Genomic DNA, 14,907 nt, shown 5'->3' with positions numbered 1-14,907 from the left:
TTTGGTTTGCAACAGCAGTACTAGTCTTGCACCAAAGTAGTCTAAGAACTGAGGATCTAGATAAATTGAGATTTCCTTTTTTTTTTTTTTTTGTCTTTTAGAGACAGGGTCTCACTAGCAGTTTAGGCTAACCTTGAGCTCACTTTGTAGGCTAGGCTGGTCTCAAACTCCTAACAACCCTCCTGCCTCAGTGCTGGGATTACAGGCATGCCTTTATGCATATTTTTGTAGAGCTGGAAAACAAACTTAAAGTCTTCTATACACTAAGCAGGTTCTTTACTAGTGAGCTACATCTCAGCCGTACATGTTTAAACAAGCATAAGTCACTTCATCTAAAGGCCTACTACTATTTTACTATAAAGCAAACATTTATTACAAATCTACCACACGCCTTTTTTTTTTTTCCTGGCAGAACTGGGGATTGAACTCAGGTCCTTGCACTTGTCAGAGAAGCGCTTATTCCACTGAGCCATCTCCCCAGCCTTTTTTTTGAGACAGGGCTCACAATGTTTCTTCTAGGTTGGTCTCAAACTCACTCTGTAGCCCAGGCTAGTCTCAAACTCACAGCAGTCCTCCTGTCTCAGCCTCCCACATAGTAGAATTATTAGTACCACTTATGCATGGCTTCCCTACAGTCTTAAGAGGAACATTTTTCCCCTTCAATTAGAGGCTACTATCTAAGGAAATTATCTTACTGAACCTAAAAAAATCTACGTTAACTGTACACTGAATTTAGACTAGATGTACTTAGCTGGGTGAGACAGCACACACCTGTAATCCTAGTACTCAGAAGGCTGAGACAGGAGGATTACTGTGTTCAAGGCCAGCCAAGACTACACAGTGAGTACAAAGCCAGCCTGAACTACACAGCAAAACCCTGTCTTAAAACCAAAACAAATCCTAGATCTACCTAACTGAAAGCTAAGATTCAGACTGGACCTGACTCCAAGTTGCCAAACTGCCTGCTAGCACTACTGTCTGTGCAGGGAACGCAGCTCAGTATTGAAGTTGTCATCAGCAAGCACAGGATGTCGTGAAGGGAATAAGATAGGACAAGGACTTTTGCCGGTTGGGAGACATCTGAGAATAATCGGAAACACCCGAGAATTCACACTGGACACTTCAGGGACTCTGTCCACTGAGGAGCAAGACTGCCAGAGAGCTGTGGCCATGATGTACACTGGGATCTTTCTGCCCGATGTCCCCTGCCATCTCTCCATCCCTTCAGAATGCACATACTTCTCTTAAGGACAGCTGTCTGCCTGCCTGCACTCAGCCACAATGAATACAACCCAGGTAGCCTCTGCACAAGCCTGGTGGCCTCTGCTACCCCGCCCCTAGTGTTGCATATGTTATAAAAACAAATACATCAATCTACCTAATAGGATGCAGCTCATCTTTAACATTCAAATATGTTGCTGACCTATCATCAACGGTAAATGTTGCTTGAAGATTTAATTATTATTTTGTTCTTTTATGACTGTATATACTCTTCTTAGTCCTATGCTGGACCAAGAAGATGGACCTTTTTTTTTTTTTTTTTTTTACACCATTTCCCAAAACAATGAGAAATGCTATTCCAGTTTTCTACCGCATTGAAAAAGAAAATTTACATCCCACATATTAAAATACTTTTCCAAGCAGCCTGGTTAAAGCATTCCTACTTCAGTCCCTCAGGACAGCCATGCCTCATTCATTCTGAGGGCTTCCTGCCCCACCACGAGCATGTGCTCCGGAGGACACTGGGTGAGTGAGGAGCTCAGCTCTAATCACCGACAAGAGGTCCCCCTGGCCTTGGGCCAGAGAGCTCAGCTTGCTTCAGGCACTGCGTGAGCAGATCCAAATCTCCCTCCAGCTCACGGCTGTGATTTGGCTTCCTTCTAGGGCTTTCCCTTCTCTGCCAAAGCCTTGGTCATCTGTGCAGAGAGGAGTGAGAGCTTTCTTGGAATCTGCAGGCTTCCCTGGCAGCTAGAGCACTCACGCTTCAGGAAGTGAGTTTTGCTGGAGCTTGCAACCTTCTGGGCTCAATGCCAAGTATCAAAATAGAAAAAGCAAGCCAACCGCTGCATGTGTGTACCTCACCCACCCAGATTTGGACCACAGCACGATTTCACTCCCAAAGACCTAGAAAAAGAAAGTTCAAATGTGTCTTCACTGCCCTCAGGGTGGGTCCCATACCTGTGAGACAAGTAAGTAAACCTGAATAGCGACTGCATATTATACAAGGACCCATAGTTGATTTCATGAGGTATGATAATGACATTTGATTTCATAAAAAATATCCAGAAGAGCTACATCACCAGAAGCAAGTAGGAGTAAAATGACACAATGTTGAAGATCTGCAGAGCTACTCAAAATATTTCACCAAAAAGAAGAAAAAATGAGGCAAATGCTACAAAATCTTGACAATAAGTTTATATGTGTGGGATAACTATTCTACTCTTTTTTTTTTTGACTGATTGATTGTTTGATTTTGTATTTTAGGGAAGGGTCTGCAGGGTGTTCAGGGTCTCACTTCTAGATCAGACTCATAATGATTCTCCTGTTTACAGCCTCCTAAGAACTGGGATTACAGACACGTGCCACCACGCCCAGTCTCAATTACCACCTCATTGTGCCCCGGGGTGGGGATGGCACAGCAGGCCCCTGTTCCTGCTTGCAGGTGCTTTAATCTGCTGAGCTCTCTGGCCAGCCCTTATCCTACTCTTTGAAATGTTGCACAAGAAGAAAAGTTTTGAGTTCTGATTACTTACCCACTTAAATATAATGTTATTTCTGGAGGATGTAAGGATAACTGCTTTAAAATGACTAGTACAAACTATTTTTATTTTACATTATTTTGGTTTTTGGAAAGTTTCCTCATGGCTTGTTTTTTAAAATAGACCCTCTGTTAGGCTGGACATTTGGCTCAGTGGTACAATATGTGCCTCACAGGTTGCAGGTTCTTGGTCTAAGCCTCAGCATAGCAAAAAAAAGGAAGTAAAAAATCAAACAGACTCTAAATTGTTTTTTGGGTTTTTTTGTTCCTTTGTTTTTTTTTGTATTTTAGGGAAGGGCCTACAGGGTGTTCAGGATCTCTCTACTAGATCGTAGTGGTCCGCCTATTTACAGCTTCCGAAGAGCTGGGATTACAGGTGCATGCTACTAAGCCCAGACAAACTCTAAATTGTTATCAAGCATTTTGCTAGGGTTGGGTGGAATCTTAGTAGTGGCAAAACATATCTTTCAGAGATATGATATCAGCTCCATTTAAAAATAAGTTGACACATAAGCCAAGCACAGTGGCACATACCTGTAATCCTAGCTACTTGCAAGAATGGGGCAGGAGGTATCCAAGTTTGAGGACAGCTTGGCAAACCTGTCAGCCTTTTCTCAAAAGTTTCAACTGGACATGGTACTACATGCCCGAAATCCCAACATTTGGGAGGCTGAGACAGTAGGATTTGGAAGGTTTGTAGATAGCCTGGGCAACAGTCAGTCCAAGGCTAGCCTGAACTAGATTATAAGATCCTGTTTCAAAAATAAATAGGGTTGGGGCTGGGGAGATAGCTCAGTAGAATAAGTGCTTGCCTGGCAAGCACAAGGGCCTCAGTTCAATCCCTGGTTCCGCAAAAAAATAAATAGGGTTAAAGATATAGCTCAGTGGCAAAACACTTGCCTCCTAGCATGTGTGAGGTCCTTGTTCAATCTTTAGTACCACAAAAAAATCAATTAATTAGCACATGAAATAATTCAGGCAAGCTGGGCATGGTGGCAGGTGCCAGTAGTCCCAGCACTAGGGAGGCTGAGGTAAGACTGAAACTGCTGGCCTGGCTGTGTGGCCAGAGGTCCAGGAGTGCCCAAGTGTTAGCTGTGAGCCAGTGTGTAAAGGACAGGGATGGAAGTCTGCTTTCAACTACAATTTAGTGAAGCACTGGGAATCGTAGAAACTCAGGAGGGTCCAAGTTCATGAAAAAAATGTTCTCTGTTCTTTTCTGTTCTAGTCTCACACAAAAAGATGAAAGGATTCACATCCAAATGTTAAAATATGAAGCTCTGCATGCTAAAAATGATAGGCAGTTTTTATGTTCTTTTTAATATTTGCCTTGTTAATTTTCTACAAAACATATTCCCCGCCCCAAGAATAGTGTTTTTATGTATTTGTTGAGGCAAAATCTGCATAGCAGAGTGCTGCTAGGGAGATGCCGCTCCCCACAACCTTAGGGAAGCTCCTAGAGCTACAAGGAGGTTGTGGACAGCTGGGAAGGAGAGCAGGAGCCCCGTCTTGGGAAGAAGATAACTCACGGAACCGTCTGGGCTTGGACAAACCAAGGCCTGTCCCTGTCCCTCCAGGCAGCCTCCCCCAGGCTGGCTCCAGGCCCACCTCCACTGCACGCTGCACACAGCCACCCCCACACAGCTATCCCTTCTCCAAACACAGCAAGATGGGAGCAACTTCAAGGACAATAATGTTGTAGGCAGCTGAGTTAGATAGAAATATGGGCAGTGAGATGGGGCTGTGGCCTCCAAGGGGCCAATGCAAAAGATGGGATACCTTGCCAGTGGAGAGACAGCTAGCCTCAAGACAAAAGATTAAATAAGTGCACCCACATACCTCCCTAGGGATGGACCTCAGGGACTGATATTCTAAATAGGTAGCAACCACCTTGAAAAAGCCAGGGAGAGCCACTAACCTAACTCCCTACAGGAGAAGACTGTTCTATATTCATGCCTGCTTGCTCCATGACTTGCTTCCCCCATTTGATCCTGATTCAATCAGTTTTACCTAAACAATTATGTAAAGTTATTGGTTGACCACAGTTTCATCCCATCTCATGCTCACCTAGCAAGTTCCATGTTTCCCACCTTGGATTTACCTCACCTCATGGATTTGCTCTATAAAAATCCCTAGAAAAGGCAGGTTCATTGGCAACCCACTCAGTTCCTCTTCTGTCCCTCTCTCAGATGCTTTCTTTCTCTCAGTAAATATGCTTGTAGACGGCTGAGTTAGAAATTATAGGCAGTGCTAGGCCCTTACAGAAGACAGCAAAGAAGACAAGACACCTAACAACTCTGTGAGATGGATGCTGCCTCTGTGAGCCAGTACTCAAGGCCAAAGATAAACACAAATGTTTCCCTCCCTTAAGATAAGCATCCGGGATTGATCAGCACCTTGAAGCCAGGAAGAGTCACTAATCCAACTGCTATCGGATAGGCCCCTGTTCTATATTCATGCCTGCTTGCTACGTGACTCGCTTTCCCATTTAGTCCTGGATTTAGTCAATTTTACCTGAGCAATAGTACTTGTAACCTTATCAGTTGACCACAGTTTAGTCCCACCTCAAAAAAGTGCAAGTTCCCACTTTTTCCACCTTAGACCCGCCTCACCTCCTCATGGTTTTGCTCTATAAAAATTCCTAGAAATGGTAGTTTCCTGGACAACCTGCTCCAGTCCCCCAGGAGCTTTCTTTCCCCCACTAAGTATATTTTGCTCTTAACCTCTCTTGTTCCTAAAATTAATTCTTCAGTTTTAGAGAACACATATTCATCTCGAGTATCTTTCAGGTTGGGATTTTTTTTGTTTTTTGCAGAGCTGGAGATTGAACTCAGGCCCTTGCACTTGCCAGGCAAGCACTTATTCAACTGAGCTATTTCCCCAGCCCCAAGTTTGGGAGTTTCTTTCCCCTATATCAATGAGAATCCAGCACCTTGAAGACAGCAGTGGGCTGTCTGTATCACTAAAAATGATAAAGTGAACAAATGCCTATGGCTCTGCTCCCCTTTGCCAGGGACACTGCCCAGCGCAGACACGGCTCCACTGGCACTTGGTGTCATCACACATGAGGACTCTGTCCATGCTTCCTTCTATCTAGAGCAGGCTCCCTGCTGCCTGGCCATGGAAGTCAAGGCTCAGAGGAAAAAATCCTCCCTGTGGAGGACCTTGGAAGCCGGCTGCTCCCTTCTACTCACTGGCACAGGGCATTGCTCAGCACTCCTCGTGTTACCCAACCTTCCTTAGAATATCTGCTGCCCACTTACACAATGAGGTCCTCAAGGTCAGCTACAAAGCCCTGTGCACTCAGTGCTGAGACACAGGAGGCATTCAGAAAGGATGCGAGACGCTAATGAATACACAAATGTTTTCTTTCACTCTCTATTTTTTTTTTTTTTTGAGGTTATGAGCAGAATATATTTATTGAGGGAAAGAAAGTTCCTGTCCAAAAGAAGGACAGGAGGGGGGCCCTAGCAGGTAGTCCCCCACCTTTTTTTTTTTTTTTTTCTTGGCAGAACCGGGGATTGAACTCAGGCCCTTGTGCTTGCCAGGCAAGCGCTTATTTTACTGAGCTATCTCCCTGGCCACTCCATATTATTACAAATAGGTCAGAAATTAATTTTAGAGCCTGAAACTGGGAACTAACCAATGCTGAGAGTCTCCAAAGGAAAGCAATTCAAATTTGAAGAGCCAACTGAAAAGAAAAAGGGCAAGCCAAGTAAAAATAGACAGTTATGGTTTTGGTTGTGTTGATAGCTAAGAATAATAGAACCATGTCAATTTGGAACTGGAAACCACTCAGAGCACTCCTGAGCTAAGACATGGTGGTGGTGGGTGTCTCTGTTCCTCCCTGCTGTGGTGGCAGTGGAATGGGGCACTGACACGTGTCTGTTGCCATGCAAATGTGATAAAAATGTGCATCTTCAAAAGCAAATCAGGGAGCTAAGTGTGGTGTCCCATGCCTGTAAACCCAGCACTTGGGAGGCTGAGGCAGGAGGATCATTTTGAGTTTGAGATGAGCCTGGACTACAAAGTGAGCTCAAGGTCAGCCTCAGCTGCACAGCAAGACCCTGTCTCAAAAAGACAAAAATACATAAATAAATAAAAAGATCAGAGGACAGCTGGGGTTATAGCTCAGGGGCACAGAGCCTGTCTGACAAGTGCAAGGTCATGAGTTCAATTTCCAGTGCCTGAAAAAGAAGTCCCCCCAAAAACAAATCAGTGGAATGGCTGGCAACTAGAGGGCATGGGGATTTAACATCCCCTCAAGGAAACAGCACATAACTCTCACTTCTGGGTACACAAGCTGTCCTCCATGCCTGCCTGGGCCTACCTGAGCTACAGCAGGGACTGGAGTTTGTGCAGTCCGAGTCTGCAAATGAGCAGATCTGCTCCCCATCACAGTGCCCAGCACACTTCCATCCTGCTGGGAGTCAAGTGTTGCCATGGCTGTTTGTCTGAAAAGACAACAAACAGGAGGAAGAATTAAAACCCCATCTGAATTAGCTGGAAGGAGTGAACACTGCTCGTACCTAGCTTTCTGATGGTCATTTCTTACAGTCACTGTCCTTATTTTTTCAAGAAACTGGTTCAGTAGCAGGCAGGGTCCAAACTCTCAAGACTTGAGGTACTCTCTGTTCTCTGGATATGTGCACTACCAGTAGAACACTACAAAATACTTTATAAGAATATACTTATCTTTGGGACCAGGAGATGGCTCAGTGGAATAAGCGCTTCCCTGACAAGCACAAGGGCCTGAGTTCAATCCCCGGTTCCGCAAACAAAACAAAAATTAACAAAACTTATTTTATAGTTTAAAACAACCAGGGCCCGGGGAGATAGCGCAGTAGAATAAGCGTTTGCCTGGCAAATGCAGAGTCCTGGGTTCAATCTCCCGTATCGAGAAAAAAAAAAAAAAAACCCCAAGAAACAAAAAAACCCACCCAGGTATGGTGGTACATACTTGTAATCCTAGCACTTGGGAAGTTGTAAGTTCAAGGTCAGCCTGAGCTACACAGAGAATTCCTGGCTCACAAATAAAACTTAAGGGATGGGAGATAGCTCAGCAGTCTAAGTGCCTGCCTGGCAAGCACAAGGACCTGAGTTCAATCCCTCAGGTACCTCACACTTATAATCCCAGTGCTGGGGAGGCTGAGACAGGAAGATCACTGTGAGTCTGAGCTTCATAGTGAGACTCTGTACCAAATAAATAAATAAAAATAAATAGAGGGTACCACCCTCTCAGGGCCCCCCTCATGTCTCTCTCTCGGACAGGAGGCTTCTTTCCCTCAATAAATATATTCTGCTCATAAAAAATAAATAAATAGAAGGGTCAGCCAGACAGCTCAGAGGACTAAAGCACCTGCTTGGGCATAGTGCAGTGGCCGGGTTTGATCCCAGGCATGTCATGCTGGCCCCGCCCCCGGGGTGCGCTGAGACTGGGATTAAGACTGGGCGTGGTGGTGCATGCCTGTAACCCCAGAGCTTGGCAGGCTGAAAACAGGAGAATCCCTGCAAGTGTGATCTATATATTGAGACCCTGTAAACCCTGTACTAAATACATTAAAAAAGAAAACAAATAAAACTTAAAATAATCTTGTAAAAAAGCTTTCTTGATAATTGTTTTAAGTACTCTGACTAGTATAATTAAGAAAATTAGGGTTTCTACTTTACATGAAAAGTATAAATATTCTATGATTCTCTTGACCTGCTTCATGTTATGGTGTAGTGTAAAAAAAGTTTTCCATCATCTAAATTAAATGTTTAATAAAATAATGTGTCTTGCTATGTCAGTAAAGTTTCTGAAAAACAAATTCTGAAACCAATTGAATTAGTATAGGTTACACACTTTCTTTTTGAGCCCCACCCACTTAGAATTAAATCTTTCTTTTCAAGAGTCTAATGTTTCTAGGCCATGATTTTACTTTGCTTCTGAATTTAATAAAAGTTAATGGTTTCCACATGGAGTCTTTTCAGAAGGTAAACTTAATATAATAAATTTTATTCAACTAAGAGAAAATATAAGGCCAGGCACAGCAGCACTGGCCTATAATCCCAGGACTCAGGACAGAGGCAGGAGGATTACAAATTTGAAGCCAGCCTGAATTACAGAGTGAGACCCTGGGTCAAAAACAAAAACAAACAAACCCAACAGACAGACAGACAGACAGACAAACAGAGAGAGAGAAAGAGAGAGAGAGAGAGAGAACGAACATAGCCAGGCATGATAGTACACACTTATATAATCCCAGCACTCAGGGTAACTGAGGCAAGAACATGACAAACTTGAACCCAGCCCAGGCAACTTGGAGATTAAGAAAGGCTAAAAATGTAGCTGAGTGTGAAGGCCCTTAGTTTAATCCCCAGCACTATAAATAAGGCAGTGGCGATATAAAGTGCAAAGTAAAGAACTACTCCCTTCTACTATATATCTTCTCCAATGTCAGTACTACAGTGGGTTTTTATCACCTTCTGGCCTGAACATGAGTCTAGAAAGTATACAACCCAATTTGACCTTGAATAAAAATTTCCTAATTGTCAGGGCTGGCCAGATAGTTCAGCAGAGTAAAACACAGGGACGGGGTTCAATCCCCAGTGTGTTGTGCAGGCCCCGCCCCCGGGGCATGCTGAGACTGGGCGTGGTGGCGCAGGCCTGCAATCCCAGTGAGGCTGAAGACAGGAGGATCACTACAAGTCTGATCTGTGTAGTGAGATTCTGTAGACCTTGTACTAAATACATTTAAAAAAAAAAAAAAAACCCAATTGTGTTTGCCAGATTTAGTAACCAGATCCTATAATCTTTCATCTGCTATCTTTTAATTAACATCTCTTCTTTTAGATTTCGATAGCCATTTCTTAAATCCATACATTTCTTCTCAAATTTTTCTCAACAGCCTATACTACAAAGCCATTTAATACTTATAACTGATCATGACAATTTAGAGTAACTGGGTCAGTGGCAAAAACCCCTGTCTGGTAAGCACAAGTCCTGAGTTTGATCTCTGATACAAAAAGAAAAAAGAAAAAAAAAAAAAGACAAATTATACAAAATAAAAACTTAGAGCCTCCCACAGAAAAACACATTTCCCCTAACATTCTCCAATGCTTTTCTCTCTTTAGTTCTCACTTGGTATCATCCATTTAGGTCTAAGTCTCTATCTCTTTGGTTGCTTATAGGAGCAAAGAATCTCACAGAAGATAAACTCTGTGGGACAGGAGAAGGGGAAACTGGACAGGGGCTGGTCCCTTAAGACATATTAAGCATTAGGGACTCCAGCATCTGGTCACTGCTGCGGGACATCGACAAAGTATCAGCACACTGATGCAGCTTGAGAGGCAGAGACAGCCTTTCCCAAAAGCATCTCACCACCAAACATCCCTTTTCCACAAAGCATGCCCCAGCAGGACTGTCTTTCACTACTTTTTACATCATCTTAAAAGGTCTCTTAATCGTCTGCCACAACCTGAGCCTCACCTCAAAATTACATGCAGAGGGCTTTCCCTAGAAAACTATTCAGGGGCTGGGGAGATAGCTCAGTAGAATAAGCATTTCCCTGGCAAGTGCAAGGGCCCGAGTTCAATCCCTGGTTCCACAAAAAAAAAAAAAAAGAAAACTATTCAGTCAGCACCAGCTATGTAATTGGCTCTTACAATACACAAGTGAGTGTGTTGTGGCCGTTGTCCAAAAGAATTCATTAACTAAATGGTCCTTGGATTCTCAAGCATGATTATTGGATAACTTATATCAGAATTAACTGAATTATTTGTTTTTAAAAGTGAAGATTCTGGGGATATAGCTCAGTAGCACAACACCTGCCTGGCAAGGGCAAGGTCCTAAGTTTGATTCCTGGTACCAAAAAACAAACAAACAGGTTTCCATACTGTCAGGCCTGGTGGCACACTGCTGTAATCCCTGTCCTCAGGAAGCAGGAAGATCGCCATGAGTTTTAGGCCAGCCTGGGCAACACAGAAAGTTCAAGGCGGCCTGGACAAGTTAGCAAGATCTTGTCTCAAGCCTGGGTATGGTGATTTATAGCTATAATCTCAGAACTGAGAGATCGGGGGCTGGGGAGATAGCTCAGTGGAATAGGTGCTTCCCTGGCAAGCGTAAGGGCCTGAGTTCAATCCCCAGTTCCGCCCAAAAAAAAAAAAAAGTAAGCTCCCTCTATATCCATCTTTGTTCTAGTAATGAGCCTTCTTCCCCAGAACACTCTGTACTGTTTTCCTTCCACATCTCTGCAGCATGCATCTGAGGGCCCAAAGGCTCCCACGCCCTCTACAGAGAAAGCTGCTGTCCCCTACCCAGTCAAAATCAGAGGCCACCTGCCCTCCAATGGGACCTCATGCCCCACTACTGCTGTTCCTCTCTATTGCCCCAGAAACTGCTATTCCAGGGAGCTTCCAGGTGACTAGGCAGGGCACCCTGCGCCCATCCATACCATATTCATCATCCTCCACTCACTTCTGGACGTGCTCAGCGACCTCAGCACCTGACTTACACGGCTTCACCACTGCCCTACAGGTGCACACTCAACTGAAGGATCTGCCCCTTGCCCTGTGGCCTCAGGCATTGCCCCTTTAGCCATTGGCTCACAAGGGTGGCCACACCCTTGGAGCTGGCCTTGGGCAACAAACTCCAGCTCTGAAATGATTAATTTCAGCCTCTGTTATGCTTTACATGTCAACATCTCCCTCAGATCTGCTGTGCTGTGTTTTAATGTACTAAATCTTGGGTGCTACAGCTATGTACAATGTCTGCGACAGGGCGTGACCTGGGAGGGTGCAGCATCCTCCCCAGCCTGTCCCTAGCTCTCTGTTTTCTGGTTGCAGTGATGTGGGTAGCTTTTCCTCCCCTACGCTGCTGTGCTATGATATCCCATCTTGGAGACAGCAGACCACGGACCAGAATACGAGGGAGCCAGAATAAACCTCTCCTCAAGCAGTGAGTGTCCAGCACTGTGACCGGTGAGGAGTAAGTATCCCAGACAACACAGCACTCTGACTGCAACATCCTGCTTCCAGCCTCTACCCTCCTTCACTGCTGCTGTCATACCTGTTATTCTTCCACCTCGAGGCTCTAGACCACTCCTCCTCCTTTATTCATTCTCACCTATTCAGCCTGCATGGTTTCTCCTTTCAGCTGCTGTTCCCCGGGCCCTACGTGTTTGTCCATTTTCTTTCAGTTGTACACCAATCTGGATAAAATCAATTCTGTCACTCTACGTTTGCACCAAGGCTGATAAAGAACAATGAACATAATTACACAGCAGAATATTATTAATGTTACTGAACTGTGTTTTGCTTTTTGCTTTTTTTTTTTTTTTTTTTTATTCTTTTCAGAACCAGGGATTGAATTCAGGCCCTTGCGCTTGCCAGGGAAGCGCTTATTCCATTGAGCCATCTCCCTGGCCCCTTGTTGTTTGTTTTGGTGTTGGTTTTTGAGACAGGTCTTTCCAGAAATGCATACTGTCCTCACACTCTCAGGGGTCTTCCTGTCCCTGTTCCCCAAGTGCTGGATTGCAGGCATGTGCTACCATACCCTAGTGAATTTACAGTTGTTCGACCTCAAATGAGCAGCAATCTTTCTGAGTTTCTTTAGACAGTGTGATCTCTCAGTCTCCTCAAGTAGTCCAAATTCCTTCCCCTTGTCAAATCCCTAAATTTACCTACTCACCATAAGACCTTGTCTCCTGATTGTAATGAGAATCCCCTTAGCTTCCTTGGCACCAAAACAACAGACCCACTTACACCAATACCAGCGTCTTTCCCCACCTCCGGCCTCCTTCCCACCCTCACATGCCTGTACCTGATCCTGCTCTCTTCCCACCAAGCCCTAAACGCCCACCAAGGATGGTGGTGTGAGCTGTGCCTGTGGTCCCAGCACTACAGGAGGCAGACGAGGAGGGCTGCAGCCAAGGTGACCCTGGGCAATTTAGCAAGTGTCTCACAAGTAAAACTAAAATGAGGTCAATCTCCAATATGAGAAACAAACCCTACAAATCAGTCTCCTTCGGTACATTTCCACAGCCTCCATCTCTAGGCTCCAACCCATGCCAGTAATTATAGTTCTAGGACATTCTATTTGTGCTTAAGATTCTTCAATAACTAACAACTGTGGGAAAAATCTAAATCTCTTGTGATAATTGTAACTGTAACTACCAGTGATTATTTGCCATGTGGTGAATTCCTAGGAGTTTTGATCCTCAAGAACCTTGTAATCATTCTTCTAGAGATAGAGGAGACCCATGGAGGTTAAGAATTGATGGTACTGATATGGCAGAAAGGGCATGGCAAAGCTGGCTGGGGAAATGAGCAGAAGCCGTCAAGCATAAGATTCCAGGGCAAGAGGAGGATCCGTATGTAGAACTTCTCTTTCCTTCAGCTCCCACCAAATATGGACAGTATAAAAAGGACTGGCCACAGGGAAAGCCACTATCCTCTGTGAGCTTGCATGGCAGCCCATGCCACATTTCTCAGACGTGGTGTGTACTTTTGCTTTTATCCTCTTTTTCTCTTTGTTTGGTCCAAGTTAGCACTGCAGAGCTGGTTTTCTCCATACCTATTTACCCCATACTTTTCAAATAAACTTTTTTGGCATCATTCTTGGCTTGTCTCATCCAATTCCTTGTTTACAGCAAGAAGGTGCCTTACCAGCCCTGCCCTTAAGGAATCCTGGGCGGGAAAAAAAAAAAAAAAAATCCTTCTGAACTTTTAGGGCCAGGGAGATAGCTCAGTAGAATAAGTGCTTGCCTGGCTAGTGCAAAGGCCTGAGTTTGATCCCAGGTTCCACAAAAAAAAAAAAAAAAAGTTTTCCACAGCAAGAAGTACTTGGGATACTTTTGATTGAAGAGCTATAAGGAACTACCTAATAATGGGAGTGTATATTGGTGTAATCTCCATCCCACCCCAATATTCTGGTGTAGCAAGACTTGAGAATAAAGGTCGGGTACTAGAGAATAAGGTAAGACATATGTGGGAACACTTTGTTTCATCCTAAAATGCTGCAAGGTTTCTTTTTTCTTCTTACCCTCTACGCTAGCAATGCCGAGCATTATTCTCAAGGCTTCAGGGGAGGGACTTTCTGGCCAGCCATGGGGATAAGAAAAGGGAATGTAGGCTTTTGTTTTTCTTTCTGGCCACATGCACTCACTCGGCAAGTATGCTTTGTGGTGACTTTTATTAAATTGGCCCGGTCTCTAAAAACCTTAGTTTGTAAATGGCTGTCTTGTTTGTTATTTGTTTTCTTTTTTGTAAAATGTTTTTGTTTTTTTTTTTTTTTGACAAGGGTTGCGGGGATGCAGCCATGTAACCCTGCCATGTGGCCAGCAGCCACCTTGTCTTCTGTAGTGATTATGCGTGACTTTTAGGTGAACACATGTAACCAGCTGCCACTGTCTTTATTTTCTCTATCTTCTCTTTTTCTTTTTCTTAAATAACTGGCCTTGCAAGTTAAGCCTGTGATTTGGGACAACACTAAACTTCTGAGAACAAGAAAAAGAAACTTTCTTTGTTTCCACATGTCTTACTTTTTCTTCTTGGTGAGACAAAATACCAAATACCAAAAGTGAAAGTGGGAATGGTTTAGTTAACTCTCAATCTGTAGAGGTTTCAGTCCAAACTGGCTGGCTTCAAGGCAGAAGAACTGTTTTGTTTTTTTTTTTTTCTATGATGCAGATTGGCATCATAGAGAAGAAACAGTTCATGCTGAGCAGATGGTAGCAAAGCAACAAGGGATGACTACAGCTCTTTCTATTCCTTACATCTTATCCAGGCTACTCATGGCAGGTAGCACTCACACCCTGAATCCTAGCAATGCACTGTGAATTAATTCCACGGTCACACACTCTAGATCCAGCCACCTCTGAAAGAGTCCCACCTATGACCACCTGAGGCTTTGAGGGACATCTAGACACAAGCCATAACATTCTGCTCCCGGGTCTTAAAGACTCACATTTATCCCTATGCAAAAGGCATTTAGTCTATCTCCAAGTGTTGTCAAAGTCCTAATAATTTCAGCATTGCTAAAAAGTCCAAGTCCAGGGGCTGGTGAGATGGCTCAGAGGTCTAAAGCACCTACTTAGAACAAGCTTAGCAAAGCACAGGGACCACGGTTCAATCCCCCAGCACCACATGCCAGCCAGCCCCGCCCCCTGGTG

At 44.2% G+C, this 14,907-nt stretch overlaps 1 protein-coding gene across 5 annotated transcripts in view; it reads right to left on the bottom strand.

The window, feature by feature from the left end:
• The window catches only part of Crem (cAMP responsive element modulator), a 91,443-nt gene that overhangs the window by 58,049 nt on the left and 18,487 nt on the right, over positions 1-14,907 (bottom strand). For all 5 annotated transcript variants that reach the window (XM_023701915.1, XM_023701910.1, XM_023701909.1 and 2 more), the window contains one exon: positions 7,086-7,209. In XM_023701915.1, coding sequence (XP_023557683.1) covers positions 7,086-7,209 — 124 coding nt within the window. The remainder of the gene's footprint in view (positions 1-7,085; positions 7,210-14,907) is intronic.

This window comes from Octodon degus, unplaced genomic scaffold (assembly GCF_000260255.1).
Source record: "Octodon degus isolate 3935 unplaced genomic scaffold, OctDeg1.0 scaffold00144, whole genome shotgun sequence".
Lineage (NCBI taxonomy): Eukaryota > Metazoa > Chordata > Mammalia > Rodentia > Octodontidae > Octodon > Octodon degus.
Note: the sequence above shows the minus strand (reverse complement) of the source record. Positions and strands in the feature narration are given on the sequence as shown.